The sequence below is a fragment of the Felis catus genome, chromosome F2, assembly GCF_018350175.1.
Source record: "Felis catus isolate Fca126 chromosome F2, F.catus_Fca126_mat1.0, whole genome shotgun sequence".
Classification (NCBI taxonomy): domain Eukaryota; kingdom Metazoa; phylum Chordata; class Mammalia; order Carnivora; family Felidae; genus Felis; species Felis catus.
In genome coordinates this window covers 42,904,326-42,924,539 of record NC_058385.1, presented here as the reverse complement: position 1 = coordinate 42,924,539, position 20,214 = coordinate 42,904,326, and the positions used below count along the sequence as shown (strand labels likewise).

The 20,214-nt window shown below is 47.5% G+C and overlaps 1 protein-coding gene across 2 annotated transcripts in view; it reads right to left on the bottom strand.

The window, feature by feature from the left end:
• Positions 1-8,278: 8,278 nt before the first annotated feature.
• The window catches only part of PTDSS1 (phosphatidylserine synthase 1), a 64,642-nt gene continuing 52,706 nt past the window's right edge, over positions 8,279-20,214 (bottom strand). Inside the window, exons 11-13 of one of the 2 annotated variants that reach the window (XM_023248647.2) lie at positions 12,436-12,504; positions 11,629-11,698; positions 8,279-9,383 (exon numbers count right to left, since the gene is read on the bottom strand). In XM_023248647.2, coding sequence (XP_023104415.1) covers positions 9,274-9,383; positions 11,629-11,698; positions 12,436-12,504 — 249 coding nt within the window. In that variant the 3' untranslated portion in view covers positions 8,279-9,273. Of the gene's footprint in view, positions 9,384-11,628; positions 11,699-12,435; positions 12,505-16,869; positions 16,977-20,214 lie in introns of those variants that run through there. The other variant, XM_023248648.2, reaches the window with a different exon arrangement.

Below are 20,214 nucleotides of genomic sequence, written 5' to 3'. Positions count from 1 at the left end.
CACTCTGAGAGCCTCATATCCGTGGAATCTCACAGAATTCGTCCTTCCTTGACTGGCATATTTCACTCAGCATAATGTCCTCAAGGTTCTTCCATATTGCAGCATACTGCAGAATTTCCTTCCTGCTCCATTCGTCTATCAATAGACACTTGGGTAGTTTCCACATTTCAGCTATTGGGAATAAGGCTGTCGTGAACATGGGTGTGCAAATCTCTCTTCAAGACTCTGCTTTGAATTCTTTTGGACATATACTCAGAAGTAGAATTGCTGGATCATATGGTAGCTCTATTTTTAACTTTTTGAAGAACCACCATACTTGTTTTCCATATAAGTGACACCATTTTACATTCCCACCAACGTGGCACAAAGGTTCCAATTTCTCCACATCCTCACCAACACTTGCTCTTTTGTTCGTTGTTTTGGAAAGCAGCCATCCCAGTGGGTGTGAGGGCATCTTGATGTTTTGACCTGTGAGCTGTAGGGGTTTAGCCACAGGCTGAGCCTGAGCCCCTTCTTCCCAACGTCTCCTGGTTTCCACCATCTGCATGTGTGCGTGTTACAACATGAAGGTTAGGTCACGCGGGCTCTTTGCCATCCACAACCTCCTTCTTGAACAGTTTGCGAGTCAGAAGTTGGACTGCAGAAACAGCATCTGGGAGCAACTCTCTTTGCTTTGGAAAAGAGGTGAAAATGTGCTATTCTGTGTCATTTCCTCAGCTATCTTTTAATACAGCCCAGTCTTCTGGCTTCAATCAGCAGAAGGGATCGGTAGGCTGATTACGGATTGTAATCTTGCAGAATGGCAGGTCAGCCTCTCCTTGCAGCCAAGGGAGTGATTTATTTTTGGCTCAGTTAACCCCAGAGAGAAGTCAGATTCACACAGACACTTGCTCGGAAGGGGGGGATGTTGCACATGGCTTTCTTGAGGAAACACATAAGTGCTTTATCCAGGGGATATAACATTTTACTCGATGGTCTGTCATTGCCTGTTTGGAAAGCTGGTGGTGAGCAGATGCGAGAGGAAAGAACATTTGCCTTCAAAAGCAAAAATAATTCCCCGAACCAAACCGGTCACAGCAGGATAAAGTTAGCAGGATGAAAGATAATTATTTCAGTTTGGGGAGAACCACCAATAAGAAGTGCCTTTTCTTTGGGACCCTTTTCTCACTGAAGCAGTAATCAGGCCTTACAAGGTATGGAACGAACATCTTCCCTAGATGCCCAGCAGACACAGCCCCTGGCAGCCCAGCCCCTGTGGCTCCGTAAAGAACCCTCAAGAACACTGCTGTCACCATCTGAAAAACGGAAGGGCTGTGGGTCTCGTCAGGAAGGAAACAGCTTACATAGGAGCAGGAGCTCCTTGGTCAGGTCCGATGAAACAGACCCAGCCAGCTCCTCACAGGGGAACAACCATAACACTGCAAAACAGAACTTTTTAGTTTGTAACCTGGCACCCACTTGCTGTATGCACCACAAGCAAGCTGTTCCAGGCTTGCGGAGAGAACAGAGCTGCCAAGAGGCCAAAGGGCACGAGAGGAGCTGAGAACTTAACTCTCCCCTTTTGGGGTGGTGCTTATGGGAATCTCCCGGATGGATTAGCTGGTCCCAGGCAGCAATGGATACTGAGGCCCCAAAGGAAGACTGATCCTGAAGGAAGGCGGCACCTGGCTGGTGAACCGGGCTCCACTTCGACTTTCTCATTTCCTTTCATATTTAACTTACAAACCTCAGTCTAACCACAAGGCTGACTGTATTAAAGGCTCTCCAGAGAAACAGAACCAATAGGAGATATGTATATAAATGTCCTACATACGAATTGGCTCAGGAGGGTATGGAGGCCGAGGAGTCCCATGACCTGCTGTCCACAAGCTAGAGAACCAGGAAAGCTGGTGGATGGTGTAACCCGGTCTGAGTCTAAAGGCCTGAGAATTATGCATGTGGTGTGGGGGAGGGGCTAAGCCATGGTCTGAGTTTGAAAGCCCAAGAACCAGGAGCAATAATGTCCGAGAAGATGGATGTCTCAGCTCAAGCAGGGAGAGCAAATTCACCCTTCCTTCACCTTTTTGTTCTATTTAGGCCTTCAATGGATTGGAGGATGCCCACCCACGTTAGTGAGGGCCATCTGCTTTACTCAGTGTACTGATTCAAATGCTAATCTCTTCCACAGACCCCCTCACTGCCACACCCAGAAAGAACGTTTTACTAGCTGTCTGGTGCCTCCCTCAGCCCAGTCAGGTTGACACGTAAAATTAACCACCCTTCCAACAGACATTTTCTTTGCCCGCCACTGCTGGGTTTATCTTCACTTTCTGCTGAAATCACTCAGATGTACATGAACAGAAACTTCTGGGAGAGACACAATAGGGAGACCTGCAGCGGAGGTTACCTTGGGGACCAAAATGTGCATTTCCGCGTGGATGTCTGTGAGAACCTTGGCCCTCTCCTCCAGGTCCTATGCCCTATGTGTGGTCTGGCTCGTCCCACACTCGAGCTGAGCCTGGCATTTCGTGAATCAGATGTGGTCCAAAGAAAATGACAGGAAGACATGAAGGGCCGGTGTGGGGGTGAACAGGTGCTTGTGAGGTTACGTGTTTCTGTGGGTGGAAATGACTGTGATTATAAGCGCCATATTCTCACACTCACGGCTCTGCTGTCAGCACACTTACTGACCGCACACAGACCACAATCCTATCGACTTTTGGGCTGTTAGAACAATGGCTTGGGAACTCTGCGGCTCTGGGTGTTTTTTCAGCTTTTGCCCCTCCTTGTGAACTGGGATGAGGTCAGGTTTAAGGGGAAAAGTGCTGAACGCCAGCACAGCAATCCCAGGCGTTGTGTTCTGCGGTGTGAGACCCACAACAGAAACTCACACGGTGACCAGGTGGTTCCTTCTTGCCTCAGCACAGCCGGGGGGGGGGGGGGCTGCTTCTGCCCAGCTTGTGAAATCTAAGCTGGAGGTGACCCCACCCCTGGAATGAAAATTCAAACCCACTGCCACTGTGTGGTCTTCATTATGACTTTGTGGCTGTCCTCACTGCTCGTGACAGCAGTTAAGAAGTTACCTGTTGGGATGAGCACTGGGTGTTGTATGGAAACCAATTTGACAATAAATTATATATATAATTAATTAATTAATTAATTAAAAAAAAGAAGTCTGTTCCCGGTTAGAGCGCAGAACCTTGACTGATAAGACGGGAAGAGAATTTCACAAATCTCACAGGAAAACCTCCTCCTAGAGAGTTAAAATTGGGGTGGGACAGGGCTTGCTAAGTGAGAACACCGGGGGTTCGTCTGGAGTGGCACCAGGTCAGTGGGAAGAATGTGGCTATGTGACAGTCACCTATTACCCTATGCTGTGAAGGGTAGCTTCCAAAGTATTTGGCTGGTGAGTCATCAGAAAAATGTTATCTCTTATCCATATCTCAGCGAGATATTTTACTGCTATCTGTTCTCCCTGGAAATATGGTGGTGGTTGGGGGAGTGGGGAACCCAGCCCCTTAGAAATTAAAGCCATATGCATACCATATTAAAAAAAAAATAACCCAACCCAGGCCATTCCATTATTGCTGACCATAGGAATTCAGTATTTATAATTTACATTCTTTCCCATACTTCGCTGTTTTTCAGAAGTGAAGAGCAGAGGTTTATGGCCTCACCAGATCATAAATCAGATTCCTGAAGGTAGAGGGAGCTGCCGTAGGCTGAGGAACTGCCTTCTGACAGTTTGCAGAATGCGTCAAAACATCAGGAAAAGTACCCAAATGGAGACGGGACCTGCTTCAAGGAATGACAGCTTGACTCATTTGAAGCCACAGAAACAGGACTGATGAGGCCACAGTCCATGCACTCATAAACACTAGTTATCGTTCCATCCAGCACACGACCAGCCAAAATCACATGGGGAGCCAACGTCTGGGGAGAGGCTTGGAGGTTTGGCCTTCCCTCACAAAGTGAGCACCTGAGAGCTGACTCACACCAAGCCTCCTTCCAGGGGGAGGAGGGGAGACAAAGGCCTGGGCTCCTCCATCGGAACAGGCTTCTCACTGTCCACGTGTCGGCCACTGATGCTGGCTGGAAGCAAGGTGGGGGCGGGTACATGAAGCCTCTAGTTTGGCAATGAGGCATAAGAGCTGTGTACAAGAATCAAGTCAAGGAGCCTCAAGTGGAAGAAAGAGCATTAGGCTCTGGTTGATACGACAGCCTCTAATGGCTATGTGCTCTTGGGTCAAGGACTTCTCCTCCCTAAGCTTCATGATCCGGGAAAATGAGGATCACACCACCAAACTCACAGGATTCAAAAAGCACACACACACACACACACACACACACACACACACACACAGTGCTGGACCCATGGAGCAGGGGAAGGGTGGTTTCAGGGACACCCTTTTCTCCTGGAACTGAAAATGCCATCCTGGTTCTTGGCTCACTAGCAAAACCAGCTGAGTGTTACTGTCGCCCTGGGAAGATTCATGGGAGCAAGGGGGTCCCCGGAGCCCCACCCAGAGGTCTTTCCAAGGTTCTAAGTCCTCTGAAAGCCTGTCTGGAAGATAGGTTAGCAGTGGCCCATTAAACACATGCCCCCGCTCCTGGTCTGGATTTTGTCCACTCCAAGAGAAGGCATAGGATTCTAAACATTTTGAAAGCTGGAGATCTTTCTTAAGTCTTTTCTGGGTTGCACCCGTAAAATACCTAATCAGTCCATGACGTCTGCAGTCAGACTGACGAGAATGAGCCAAAGCAGCACTTTGTCAGGCAAGAGGGAATAGTTAAGGTTTACAGTCAAGATTTTCCAGTATGGATTATTACATAAACCCTGCCTGCAATTTGACACCATAATTAAGGCTATTGTATGTATACTTCAGACATGAAAATGCAGGATTTTGGTTCTTTAGTCTCAGATTTTTCTACTTTTCTTTTAAAGGCAACCAGTTCTTATTTCCTGTGGTTTGTAAAACCACAGTTAGTTACCTTTTCTGAGCATCCAGAACGGGAACACAGCCTGTGTAGAAACACCAGTATCTGAGGCCCTGGGGAGACTGCGTAGGGAGTGGGGGGCAGGAGGCCAGGCAGATGGAAGAAAACCTTCAAGACATTGTGGGACATTATCGGCACCCACAACTTGCAGGCCCTCGGAGCATGTTTCCAGAGCCTTCCAATAACAAAGAAAAAAATAATTAATACCCGGGGCACAAGAGGTTCAAGTGTGAGCCCAGAATGGCTAAGGAGGCTGGTGGCTGGCTGCATCAGCTGTGAAAGCAAACCTCTTGGACAAATTCTCTTTTCTGAATGATGTTCTTGTCCTCACTGGGTTTATAATGGATTTGCCAATACGCTTCTCCTTGCTCCAACAGGACAGGAAGGCTGGGGACCAGGAGTCCCTTTTGCCAGCACTGCAGGCAGGAAGCTTGCCTGTCACCCACCCCTCTGGCCAGCCATGTGTGCTGTCTTCAGTCAGAGTATCATGATGTATAATAAAAACCGAGCTTCGCCATGGGAGGCCTTGGAGCTACTTGGACCTGTTACAAATCCTTACCAGTGTGAGACTATAACAACAAATATTTTCTTATAGGGCAGGCAGCTTCAAAATCTACCCAAAAAAGCTGCAAGAAAGGGAATGTCAAGATAGACAAAGTCACAGATGAATTTCTGAAATGGATTAAAGGTACTCTTTAGTAAACATAGGAGACAAGGAAGATTTTTACAATTCGGCATTCCAACAAACTAAAAAACAAAAAAATCAACGTGCAACTATTTTTCCCGTTCTTTGGTAGACATTAATAAAATAATTCCTCTAAATTCACAGAAGATAGCAAAAGTTAAAAAAAAAAAAAGCCGTTAAGTATTTATTGCATCAAAGATAAAAAAAAAAAAAAGCTCCAATTAAAAATTTTTGTGACTTTCGCTTATGATAGTCCATGCATCAGGTTTAGAATAAAATGTGATCAAGGGAAATGTAAAAATCGAATTATGGGCTAGCAGTGAGACTCTACAGCCCATCGGTCTTAGCCGGTACTAATGCTGACCCTTGCAAAGAACCAAATCTCAAAATATAACCCTTGCAAAAGCACACACATGTATGAAGGAGAGATGCCTCTATGATGACACTGATGGACAGAAGTCTTGGCTCTCCTTACGTCTTGATTTCAATCCTGTAAGTGGGAATATATTGAGGATCACAATAGCTTGCCTGTGGGATTTCTAGTTTCTCTAACAACAAGAAACCTGGTGAACACTGTGGCGGGCCCAGGAATTCTGCAGGAGTCGCTGAGCATAATTCAAAGAGCATGTAAATCAAATCCCCTGTGTTTAAAGTGCTTACTTCAGTCTGGTTTTCAGTGGGTAACAGGTAGTTCTATTCCACCCTGCATTTAGCCTCCCCCCCTGTAAGGGCCTGACCAAGTGCACGCTTATAGACGAATGAAACAATCCAGTATCCAAAGGGAGAACTCTGACAAAAAGAGATGTCACTTAGAGATGCAGCTTCATGGGGAAGACCAACAGGGCTGAACCTGATGTGTCTGGTAAAGAATTTTATTTTATTTCTCCTGGGTGAGTACTTTATACACAAGTTCACTATAGAAGTTCTAGTGAAAATAAGGCTGGCATTTATGGGATGTCTTTTATCATCAAAATGCTTAACGGGTCAATGAAATGTCCTAGCATTGCTGTGGGAGCAGTTTGGCCAAGTCTTTTACAAATGGTTAAAACAGACACAAGAAAAGTGGGGAAGGGCCATGGAAAGCCCAAGAATGACAAAAAGGGAAAAGTAGCTAATACTCAGTACAATGCTACTTATGGAGAAAAACACATAAGACATTCTTTGAGCATTATGTCCAAAAACAATGGTGGCTTTTAAGAGGGCAGTTTGCAAATTGCCAACGTGAGATGATTTGCAAGAGAATCATTTCTGATATTAAATGATGCCTCTGATCTATTTCCATCAAAGTGAGGTCCATTTCCATAGACACGAGTGAAAAAGTAGGCCAAACCCAGCAGTATGGTGTCCAGGAGGAATGGCAGCCGAGGTTCTGGCCGGTCACAGAAAGCATTGGTTTTTTACCTACTGTGCCCAGAACTTTTACTGAAAGGGAAAAGAGAAAGTGTAAACTCAAAGAACAGGCACAGACAGCATCGGAGGGCTTTGTTGGGATTTCACACAAAGCCGTGGAGGAAAAATGGTCTCGTGTGCACTTTGCTTTTCAAATATCCCACAGGAAAGTCAGCCACCGGGTGCTAAACAGGTACCTCCCTCTGTGCCGGCCTCGGAGAAAGGAAACACGTTGCATCGGTCTGACCCGACGAGGAGTTAGAGGAGCGTTCAAGTGCCAGACCAGGCTCTCCCAGACAACAAACTTGGAAACGCTCAGTGACGTGGGCCAGGTACAGGAAGGAGAGTTGAGGCGGACCATGTATATGATATTATGGTGTACTCAGGAGCTCAGTGCTCAGGAAAGCAGAATGCATGAGGAAACAAGATGAACCCGCCTACTTGCAAAGAGAGTTTATGGTGTACCGATGTTTTAAAAAGGCCCTTAGATGGGCTACGGAAGCGTGAGTGGGTTTATGAAAGGGGACCTCGGCTCTCTCAGTCCTTGCTGGGAAGGACGGGGCTGCAGTTTGGACCGCACGTGAAGGCGCACAGCCGCGGCCCCTCACGGCCAGCCCCCACCCCGGCCACCGTGCCAGCTGAACGAATACAGGCACTCCTCCACTGGCAAGACGCCTGGCTGCCACGGCAAGTCTGTGTGAGGCTCTCGACCAAGTGATCACCAGAGGCCCAGAGCACAGGATGTGACCCCGGCTTTGCATGATTCATTTAACCCCTTCACCCCAGAATTCCTTTGCAGAAAAAGAAAAACATGACACTTCTGTGGTGAAAGATTTCCTTAAAGGGGGAGAAGACATGAAAAACTCTGCTCTGTAAATGAGGAACAGAAGGATTTCCTTGGGCAAGTTTAGATCTATAAGCCAATCGGCTGAGCGCCGATCACTTGGTAGAGAGAAAAATCCAACTTGGTTGATGTAACCATTACCATGTGAAAACACAATGACTATCTTGTTCATTTCCCATTGATTACTTTGGGAGCTCAGGAAATGTAACATGTATCTGTAAGTCCTCTACAATACCTATTTTTCTTCTTTTCTCTTTCCACTATATAAACACACATACACATTCATATTATCCTTAAAGTCACTTGAAAAACATAGCAATTGCTTACAAGTGGTGAAAAACACCAACAGGATGCAAAGAAACGAGCATTTTTAGAGACTAATCTTTGATGGGCTTTAACGTGTATTATTTTATTTAAAACAGGGATCCATCAGAGGTGGTGAACTACCAGGGTAAATGTTCTAGAGCATGGCACACAGATGAAAGGTAATACTCACCAGCACCTCACATGGGACTATAAGACAAGGTCAGCAACACACCATGGAAGGAAAACAAATAAAATGTAAAAGGCACCTGGCTGGGAGAGAAGCTGCGATGTGCACCGCCTCTCAAGCAGGCTCACTTCTGTGCACTGTGGATAACTCTGGACAAATGACATTCAGAACAAACACAAAAGGTTCTGATCTGAAGCCCAGGATCCTATGTAGGTAGCCAGTCTTTCCTCAGACTGGTTTACACCACTGTGTGGTTTCAGGTCCTAAAAGGGGGATGAGTTTGCCAGACAGTAACACAAATGCTCTCCCCATTTTCTTCTTTAGGAGAGAGAAGAGCTTTCCCCCAACTCAATTTCAGCAGTGGCTTCTGAAGGCTTTTAAGCATCCTAACTTAACAACAAATAAGATACCAACAATAAAAGACAGAAGAGTGGCCTGAACTTAAACCAATCAGTCAAATGGGAAAGGCAGATTTATAAAAATAAAAACTGGTCACCAGTGTTAACGTACCGTTAATGCCCTGTCTGAATGAAGGTGTTTCAACTAACTGCAACCACAATACACGCAAGCGGTGCTGCTCTGGGCAGCTGTGAGTGAGAGGCCGCCCTTCCTGCAGATGCTCCGTACGGCTACCAGTGACCGCACGCCAAGTGCTGAAGTTGGAGGAGACCCCGAGCTGGCGAAGGATCCCAGGCACTGACCTGCCTCACGTGGCTGGGTCTGTGGGAAACAAGACTCACGCGCTCTCAAATAATGACCCCCAAGTCCCCTCTCCTCATCCCAATGGCACCGCATGTTTGCCCTCCCGACAGGGAGGTCCAAGCCTTTCTGTCTCCCTCTCGGTTCTAGGCACTCTCTGGGACGTCTGCGATTAACCGGGCTCCTTCATTTCTTTCCAACTCCGTTGGTGACTTTTGACTTGGAATGTCGATTCCTTCTTCTGGAAGAGTGGCTTTCGTTGTTGCCCGGATGCTTGGGTGGGCTGTCTTCAGAACCTGGCCAAAGGAATGAGAACACGCTGTCACCCTGAGCGTGGGGTTTGCGAGCTCGCTCCTCAGATGGGCAGCTCGTCCTCCTCAGGCTGCCCTCTTCTGATACATGTGCTCCACCTAGTGGCCTCATGGATCCATGAAGGCAAGGCCCTGAAACCCCAGCCCGGAGCTAGTGCAGCAGCCGAGCCTGTGTATGCAAGGGGATGGCCCCACAGAGCTGGGGGCGTGGGGAGCAAGGGCATCCCAAAGAGTGTTTACACTCTCACTGTGTAAGGCGGATTGTGTTCATGGCAATGGGGTTAAGAAGTGACCGTAAAAATGAAACCAAAGAACAAGGAGGAACAATTAAACCACATGGGTGTTGGGTCTACCCTCACAACCAAAGGATGCATCCCCTAGGTTTCCACACCTTGACCTGTTATACACCGGAGTTTCTACATCCCTAAATGAGAAAGAATTCCTGACTTTATGAAAGTAAAGACATTACAACCTCTCTCATTTGATCCAGAGGACACCTTTAAAACCTAGGCCGCTTCTGCTCCTGACGGCTCTGGAGCCTCCCACAGAAGATGGCACACGCCCTCAAGACTCTCACAGTTGGCAGTATTTGTCACACCATTATTTGTTTGCGACCTCAGAGAAAAACTTCCGTGTCAACCGGACGCTGAGCCACCAGCAGGCATTGGCAAGGTGGAGGGTAGAAGTGGGGGAGCAGGGAAAGGGTGGGCCTTCCGGGTAACCATGTGTAAGGAAGGCCTGGGAGGTGAGCAAAACTTCCTGGCATTGGACTGGCTGTGCCTAAAGACTGAGCGTGTGGCCAACCTCTGGCCCAGCAGTCAAGCCAGAGAGTTCTCTGCTTCAGGGCTCAGATCCAGCCCCAGAGGAAATCTCCACCCAAGACGGCCATTCAAACAAACAAACAAACAAACAAACAAAGAAAAAACTTCTCAGAATTTGGTCTTCATTGCAAAGGCCATTTGGTTTTGTCCACGAGATTCTTTCACTGCTCTGAAGATTCTCTTTTTTAGTTTACTCTTTGTCTACTTTTCATTTATATCTCTACCACTGCTTGCTTCGTGTAGTCTTTTCAATGGAGAAGGGCCTCCAAGTGCCAAGAACGGATCTGTGAGGGGATGGTTCTGAAGGGCGGAACCCCAGGGAACCCCTCCGTCCACTTCTATCAGCGTTCCAACATAGGGCGCCTATCGACTCCTTGATTCAAGAGTCTCAAAAAGGGTGACTGGCAACTCAGCAGAGAACATGCTAGCATTTTCCCCAGAAAGAGCTCTAAAAAGCTCGACCCCAAAAGAACTCAGGAAAGCAACCGCAACAGTAGTGCTTTCCTCTCCCTGGGCCCACGGTTTCTCCGGGCAATTCTGTGAGCTAAATTTCACCATCTCCAGTGTTCATAACTCTCTCCCCTCAGGCAGCCTTCCAATGGGCTCACGAGCATTGCTCAGAGATTACTGGCCAGTGGAGCCTCCTTGGTATCATTCCACAAGCCTTAATTCTTTAAAATACCCAGGTAGCCCCAATCTTTCCAAAAGGCTCCTTGGAGAGGCCAACGGGAGATCCCCGGCTATACTACCAGAATTTTATTCTGGCCTGCCTCCTGAATAAATACGATGAAATCAACCCACCTCTTCTGAAAGCTCCTCCTCCCAGTGCACAATTCTTCCTAACCCTTTTCACTCAGGATGAAAGCCAAGAGGAAGAACATTCCCAATAGGGTGCTTGGGACGGTACGGGCCTTGCCTCGTTATGTTTTCTTGTGTCAGAAGAGGCAGAACCACATGGTGCCTCTTCTTTAGAAGCAAGTTTCTTGGGCAGATCCTGACAGCACTTTGCAGTTTTCATTAATAAGTAACAGACGACATGGGATAAGTAGACATGAGACCCTTCAGGGCATACACTTATCACCATTCTGAGGATAAATCTTGATTCCAAATCTGCTCACTGGGCCTTGGGAGGAAGAAAACCCAGGAAAGTTGTTTGTTTAGTGTTTGTTTGTTTTTGAGTGAGTGAGAGAGAGAGAGAGAGAGAGAGAGAGAGAGAGAAGAGAGAGCGGGGGAGGGGCAGAGAGACTGAAGCAGGCTCCAGGCTCTGAGCTGTCAGCACAGGGCCCGATGTGGGGCTCGAATCCATGAACCGCAAGTATATGACCTGAGCCGAAGTCAAACACTCAACTGACTGAGCCACCCAGGCGCCCAAGAACCCAGTCAAGTTTTAAGCAGTGAGGAAGAAATACCTTTTGTCCCTTTCCCATGAGACCAGGAGATATCTGGACTGTAGGTGCCATCTTCACACTCGGAGTACGTCTAGAGAGAGAAGCAGACTTAGTGATGGAGTTTCAAGGACTCCCTGGGGCTGCAGGACAAGCAAGGGAGGTCACTCCGCCCCTATACCACCAGCAAGTGACAGAACCTCCCCATTCGTAGGTTCCTTGGCTATAAAGCCATGACTGTCTTCCAGGTGATACAGAATCAATTGTCTAGAAAGAACCTTTAGTCCCTCAGACTTAATATGAATTAAGTATGAATCGAGTATGAAAGCTATTATTTTACTTAAAAAGATATTATACTTTGCAAGACTGCTGTAGCATTTTAAGCTCACTCACATCCATTTTCTGCTTTAATCCTTGTGTCCACTACACGGTGGGCAGGGCGGGCCATTTACAATGGGGGAGAGCCCCAGGCTGGGTCACAAAGAGGCCTGCGCAAAGTACAAGAGCCCGGAATAAAACCCAGCCTTTCAAAACCCAGTCCGGGGCTCTCTCCGCAATTTTATTTTTAAGCAGACGCATAATTAGGTTTTAAGCCCCTTTATAAAAGGGAGGATAAAAACACTGACCTACTGAACAGGGCGCTCACAAGCAAGGACAGCAACCGATAGGGAACGGGGTCCTGAACCGGTTACGTTTCTACAGCGGCAGGACTGAACCTGCGTGCTCACACAGTTGGCTACACCACATTCTCACAGGAATGTGCTTCCCTGCTAAAGCTCCAAGCAGGATGTGATTATTTTACAGAGACCATCTCTGCCCTTCCTTCCATACCTTTTCTCGGTGACCATAGTGCTCTGCGTACCAAACCATGCCGTACAGACACAGGAAGGTGGTGAAGGCCTGGCAGAGAAAACCAAGCATATTTCATAAAACAATGTTGCACCATAAAAAAAAAAAAAGAAATCCCATTTCCCAGACTTTCAGGGTCTCAACAGTAATGTACAGAGGACGGCTTGATGTGGTTCTACTGTCTCTCTGAGGACACTGGTTACAAAATGGCAGAGCTAGTAGGGTTGGGGAGAGCGTTCCCCCCACAGCTTTTGACAAGAGTTATGACCAGACCGTAGTTACTACTCACGACGTTAATAATCAGAATGCAAGATCATTTTTAGATGTAGGATAAGGTGGGATGTATTTTCTGCACAGTTTTGCAGGTCTTCCTAGAGAGGATCCATAGGATTGTATATGCTTTATTTCTGGTTCTCACGGCCCATCCTCTGCCCCCATCACTGGAAAGTTACAAGGACTCTCAGTTTGTGAGCTTCCGTGGGGAAGACGAGTTCTGAATGAAAAAGGAGCTTCATTCAGTCTGGGAGCACAGTGGCGCTGGAGGGCATTTAGGACCGAGGCCCACTGTGTCTGAGTGGGTGGCTCTGCACTGCTCTCTCACTGCTGTTTTGTCTCTGTGGCCCCACCCCAACCCCAGTTCTGGTGGCTTTTGTTTTTCTTCTGTAAGTACATAGGAAGTCAGAGAAAACAAAACCGCTCTGTAAACCCCTGAGTGAAATGAGAGGGGCGTGGCCTGTGGGTACCCAGAGGCAGGGATAACCTCTACTTCCCCGAGACTCCCCACCCACCTTGCACCACACCCTAAATTATACTCCAATTTAAGCAAAGAATAGCATCTACAAGAGTCCGAAGTTTTAACATGTGCCAAAACACTGAAAATCCGGGAGAAGTTTCTGGGTGCCTTGCCAGAGCACTAAAGGAGAGAGGGAGGGTGTGCCTCAGCATTGTTAAGGACAGATGAACCTCCGCCAGGCCCTCCGGCCAGGCCTGACTTTCCCAACCGTAAATGAATCACCAAAACAAAACAAAATGACTGTCCGTCCCTCCTGTCTTTAGAATTCCTTGCCTTAGGAACTCACTGACACCAAAGCACTCTCCCTATCTGGTCTCTGGTTCTTCTCCTGCATTTCCTGTTAAGGCTGTCACCTTGAACCAACTATGTGAACAGTCGTGAAATCATGGTAGAACCTTCTCTTCTGGAATAATTTTAATTCTCTCCGAGAATCGTAACTTTTTAATTTTTAAAAGTTTGTATTAATTTTGAGAGAGAGAGAGAGAGAGAGAGAGAGAGAGAGAGAGACAGAATACCCCAAGCAGGTTCCATGCTCAGCACAGAACCTGATGTGGGGCTCAATCCACAACCATGAGATCATGACCTGAGCCAAAATCAAGAGTCAGATACTCAACTGACTGAGCCACTCAGGCACCCCAAAACTAATTCCAGATCCAAAAGATATCACTCATTTCAACTCCTCTCATTTCACAGAAGGGGAATGAATGTTTGGAGAGGTGTCTATTCAAAGGCACACATTTAGTATGTGGCAAAACTGGAGCCTGAACACAGGTCTCTTGATTTTCCTGGATCCAAGTTTTAGGGATGGCTGTAGAGATAAACAAATACTGGTTTTATGTCTACACATCTTTATATCTCTTTCCATCCATCCATCCATCCATCCATCCACTCACCCACCTCCGGAGAAAGAAAAGCATGCCGGGAATAGCCAGGACCAGCAGCATCCCTGTGCACAGCCCCCAGATGCAAGGGTGGAGCCGAGACTGCAGGCAAGGCAGGGCTGTGAACTCTCATCACTGCAGCGTGCAGTCTAGCTCTGGCCCCGTTCCTGTCAGTCAACATTTGCTAAGCGTCTGTTGGGTGTGCAGTGTCATCTTAAGTGCAGAAAGACAGGAGTATGAGTGCTCTGGCGGGCCTTCTCCTTCTAGGTCAGTGAAGTGGGAATGCCGGCATGGTGGAGACAGAACATAAAATATAAGGCCCACTGCTTCATTTTATTTTAAATCCATATGCAAGTGGACATACATATGCAGATGAGGGATTTAAAGAAAAGGAAGCTCATATCCTCCCCCATCAAAAAATTAGGCAGCGGTAAAGCATAAGAGACTCTTAAAAACTGAGACCAAACTGAGGGTTGATAGGGGGTGGGAGGGAGGGGAGGGTGGGTGACGGGTATTGAGGAGGGCACCTTTTGGGGTGAGCACTGAGTGTTGTATGGAAACCAATTTGACAATAGATTTCATATATTGAAAAAAAAGTTAGGCATCGGGGGCACCTGGGTGGCTCAGTCGGTTGAGTGTCTGACTTTGTCTCAGCTCATGATCTCACAGTTCATGGGTTCGAGCCCCACATGGAGCTCTGTGCCGACAGCTCAGAGCCTGGAGCCTGCTTCGGATTCTGTGCCACCCTCTCTCTCTGCCCCTCCCCTGCTTGTGCTCTCTCTCTCTCCTAAAAGGAAATAAACACTTAAAAAAAATTTTTTTTAATTAGGCAATGAATGAATACATTAAGATTATAAAGTGAAAGTAACTTCTACCCTTTAACATATTGTAGTACTTGCTCAGATTTCTAATATACACCACCATTAAATGTACCATCTTCACGGCATGGAAAGAGTGGGGAAGACTAGAGCATTTTCAGTGTGTATGTACGTGTTTGCTCCTTTACGAAGGGCAAAACAGACTGTCCTAGGTTTGAGGGAGTGGAGCGTGGGAGGCAGGTCCCGCGTCCCCAGACCAGTCACCGAGACCAGTCATCGCGGTGCGATGGAGGTGGGGAGGCTGGCAGGCAGCTGCTACTCCACAGGACTAAGGGGCGGTGAGCGCAGGGCTGCCCGTCATTGCGGATTCTGCCCACTGGAGGGCAGGAGTGCGGTGCTCTGCCTTCTCCAGCCCTGTCCCTGCGAGGACAGAATGGGCTTTGCAGCTTGCAGGCAGGCAAACACTGGCAGGTCAGGAGCGACAGGTGCTTATCATCACAATCGCCACACAAAGGAGCCGCTGTGGTTGCCAAATTTACCACTTCACCTGGGTACTTAGAGGCCCAGGTCACACTTGTCCCAGGAGACAAAAGCTTGTAATTTATGGGTTCGCAAGCACACCTGTGAAAACCTAGGCACGCATCCACTTAAAATGTCAGAGCCTGGATTTAAAATAGCAATTGTACAGATTTTGTTTAAAGAAAGAGAAGGAAAAAAAAAAGAGAAAGAAGAAAAATATGTGGGATGAGAGCCAAGGCAGCACACGACAGCGTCGTGTGTGGTGGCAACGAGGGCGGAAGATCTCCCCTGGCTTCCAGTCAGAGTAATGAGCATGCAAATTGCCGGTGACTGATCACACAACCGCTGAGGAGAAACTTAACTAACCGGCATGTGGGAATCTCTGCTTCTGCATTAATCTCGAGGTCTGGAGATATTCTCTTACCAAGCAAGGGAAATAATTAGGAGCTTTGTTTCTCTGAGGAGTAAGGGAGGCATGGTCAAACCTAACTCTCCTAATGAATAATGTTCACCTCACTCCAATCTTGATGTTTAGTAAAGGCCATGAATATGAGCAGTGGAGACATCTAATTATCCCGGCCAATGGTCTCTTTTTGGGCCAGGTCCCCCTCCATGGCACTGATAATGCTCATTAGGGGATTCTGCTTCTTCAAAGGCCTGCTCTCCTGAGTCTGTTTCTCAGGCCTGGCCTCTTAAATGTGGCTGCTCCACAGACCATCCTCGGCCAGCTTCTCCTGCCCACGCGGTGTTCCCCTACCCGAATCCAGCGCCTCCCACCATGCCCTGTGCACCAGTGGCCCTCAACTCTTTCACCTCTATTGCTGACCAAGTCTTTCCAGCGTTACTGGACAGACTGGCATTTCCCACGATACGGGACACCTTCAGCTATCAGTTCTAAGGGTCCCTCAAATCCCAGCACTCCAACCCAATTCATCTCCTTTCACTCAACCGGCTTCTGTGATATCCCCCAATCTGTTACTACCACCAACACTGCCACCCAGTGGCACAAACTAGAAACCGTGGAGTCACTCACACTATCACAAGGGGTTGGCGTCCTGTTGAGCTGACCCTCTTGAACAGCTCTCAAATCCAGCCCTCTCTCTGCATCTTCCACGCCACCACCCTTGGGTAAGCCTCAGTTATTTCTTTCTTGGATCCTCAACCCCCTCAGACAGCACCTCTCCTCCCTCGGGACTCTCCCACCCATGCAGCCTTTCTCTGCGAACAGGTGTCTTCCCACTGAATTATTGCCTCTGGATCTCCAACTACAGACACATAGGGTCTTTCCTGAGCAGATGTCCCATGTCCCCTCCCCCCCCCCACTCTCCTCACTCTCGTTCCCCAAACAGCTTGCCGTCTTCCTGAGAAGCTGGGCATGGGCACAGCTGCATGTTTTCATACATGCCTGTCTCTCAGCCTGCCTGTACGTCTGTCTCCTGGTCTCTGCCTCTTGAACTCATTCCTTTATTCTCCATGCATTTGCCGAGTGAGTCCTATGCATCAGGGACCGCACTAGAATCAGTGGGGACAAAAAGACAACAAAAACTTAGTCTTCGTGAGCAAGAAGTACAATGCTGGGGACACAGATGTAAACACTGCAAGTTACATTACACTGAGGTTAGAACTCAATGAAATATGTACCAAGTGTGACTGGTGTCCCAAGGGGAGTTATCCAGGCCACCTGGCAGATCAGGGTGCACTTCATGGAGGGTGTGAATTTAGTTTGATCTTGGCATAAGAGTCACTAGGTAGAAAAAGAAGGGAAAAGCACTCAGCCCAGGCAAAGAAGATGCCCTGGGTGAGGACAAGAGAAGTCTGGAAGGATGATTTGTTGAGGTGGCTACGTCCAGTTTGGGGTGGCCCAAGAAGAAAGTACAAGAGGGCGGGTATGATGAATGCTCCAGATAATGACCGTCCTAAACACACAAGCAACATATTTCAGCTGGCAGGATGTGTGGTAGGGATCCTTCTTCCTTCTTGATGTTTCTTTCTACACAGAGTTTTGCTGGTATAATACCCCTGCTCCTTTCCGCCCCAGGGAGAACGAGTTCTCTCTTAACCAACTGGCGAATCTGAGATAAGGAAGCTGGACATTTCCTGTCTTCCTTGGGTGCAAGGCCACTTACACAACACAGGGAGGCCTGCTTCCTGGGGTGGGAGAGTGTCTCATTCGAGGGTTCACTGTTCACAAACCCCTTGTTGCCATGCATCTAAAGCTGAGATTGAAAAATGTGTATCCTCAGTGATACAGATGCTATTCTGATCTCTACATCCTTCTTTCACCCTATCTTTTAACTATTCTGAACTGAAAAGTGTTGTATTATTGACTCCTCTACACCCCCGACGGCAGGGAATGGTTCTGAGCAGGGAAAGAAATTCAGATATGAGTTCTAGAAGACAGCCTGGCAGTAGCGTAGAGAATGGGTCTGAAGGGCAGAATGGGGAGGAACATGTATGTCCAGACAGTGGGAACAGAGAGGAGGGGACGGAGATGGGCTACATAGTTGGTTGGGATGGACAGAACCTGCGACCTGCTGATTTCAAGAGTGACAGAGGAGAGGAAGCAGCCTGTAAGGTTTTCAGCTGGGAGAGCATCCGTGGCAACCCTTCAAAATCCTGCTCACATGTTACATCCAGGGAGCCCTCAGCAGCTCCCCGGCTCGTCTGGTGCTCTCTAGTGCCCGTTTAGCACTACGTTCACACCCTTCACAATGGTTATCACACATGAACATGATGAGATTGCGTGGACAATTCCCGTCTGGACTTGGACAGCCTTGGAAGGGGACACCTTTTGCAGGGGGGCGGGTGGGGGAACACAAACTCTCTTGTCAGACTATCTGGATGTAGGCCCTGGCTCTGCCACCTACTACCTGTGTGACCTTGAAGCCAGTTAGTGAACCTCTCTTTGCCTTTATTTCATCTATAAAAGAGGGCTAATAAAGTATCTGCCCTCAAAGCAACAATCAAACATGTAATTCATAAGAATTGCTTAAGAAGAGAGCCTGGCATGTAGTGACCATTAATAAATCTTATCTAGACCATCATCTATCTTCGTGGGACCACCATTGGGTGCAGTTTTGATGAACACTCAGTAAATGTTCTGTGAACAAATGACAGACTTACAGGGACCATGCCAGGGGAAGGAGAGACCAATAAGGAGACAAGAAGTGATTCGTGTCCTCAATGAAATGACAATTACACAGGCACCAAGGCAAACCAAAAGTCACCAACATAAGGGAGCATATGCTGAGTGTCAAATAAGTAAAATGGAGAAAAGTCTCGAGAACTGAGAGACTAGAAGAGCCCCTGCAGGGCAGGTGACCAGACAGGGCTTCTTGGACATGGCCTTGAGAAGACCCTTCTGGCCACGGACACCCCAGGGTGGGGTTGTATGCGGGTGTTGTGAGAACAGCTGCTGCCCATGTCCCAGGAGTCCCACCTGCCTCAGCCTCTGTGGTCCCCATGGCTCCGGCACCAGGAGAGGGCCACACCCACCTCTGCCTGCCCTCCACACTCGGTCACAATACTATTCATACACCTGAGGTGCATGTGCCAGAGAAAAGTGGGAGAGCACACAGTTAAAATCTCCGGGCACATGTAAACACACTCCCCTAACCAATTCTTACATCTAGTTTCACTGGGCTGGAAAAAAACCACTCGAACGTTAATTCTGGACTGTAGGTACAAAGGAAATCATTATTCCCTTTTGCTGTTCAAGACAAAATGGGACAGAACAGGCTCAAGGTTCTCTGGTGCAGTTAAGATTTCTAACAAGTAACCCTAAAAATAGACGCCGTGAAAGGCAATAAAAAACACCTTAAAAACACAAAGTCTTGCCAAAAAAAAAAAAAAAAGTAGACCTGAATCTGATTAAGCCTCTAGATTCAGCTACTAATTTGCAGAAAATACAAAGGACAAAGAAATCTGTTAAATTACAGTACACTACAAAATCAGTAAAATCCAGACTGTGGGAAAATCTATGGGACAAAGAGCTGGATCCTTCAACAAATAAATCGTGAAGGAGAGAGAGCCAGAGACAGAGGGAAAACTATACATTAAGAGACTTAAAGGGCACGCCAACCAATTGCAACAAGTGGATGTTGATTCAAATAGACTGTTCAAAAAATATATAATTTTTAAAAATATTAAAAGTCTGAACACTGATTAGATATTTTTTAATTTTTTTTTCAACGTTTATTTATTTTTGGGACAGAGAGAGACAGAGCATGAACGGGGGAGGGGCAGAGAGAGAGGGAGACACAGAATCGGAAACAGGCTCCAGGCTCTGAGCCATCAGCCCAGAGCCTGACGCGGGGCTCGAACTCCCAGACCGCGAGATCGTGACCTGGCTGAAGTCGGACGCTTAACCGACTGTGCCACCCAGGCGCCCCACTGATTAGATGTTTAATAGTATTATGAAATTATTCTTTTTCAGATGTGATAACGGCATGGTGGTTGCATTAAACAAGAAAGCATTCTTACCTTCTTTTAGAGATACATCCTGAAATATTAAAGGTGGATCTGTTCCAAAATAATTCAGCATGGGGATAGAGAGTAGGGAATACAAGGAAACAAGACTATGCACGAAGTGAGCATTGTTGAAACTGGAGGATGGAGGGGCGCCTGGGTGGCTCAGTCAGTTTAGTGTCCGACTTTGGCTCAGGTCATGATCTCGTGGTTTGTGAGTTCAAGCCCCAAGTTGGGCTCTGTGCTGACAGCTCAGAGCCTGGAGCCTGCTTTGGATTCTGTG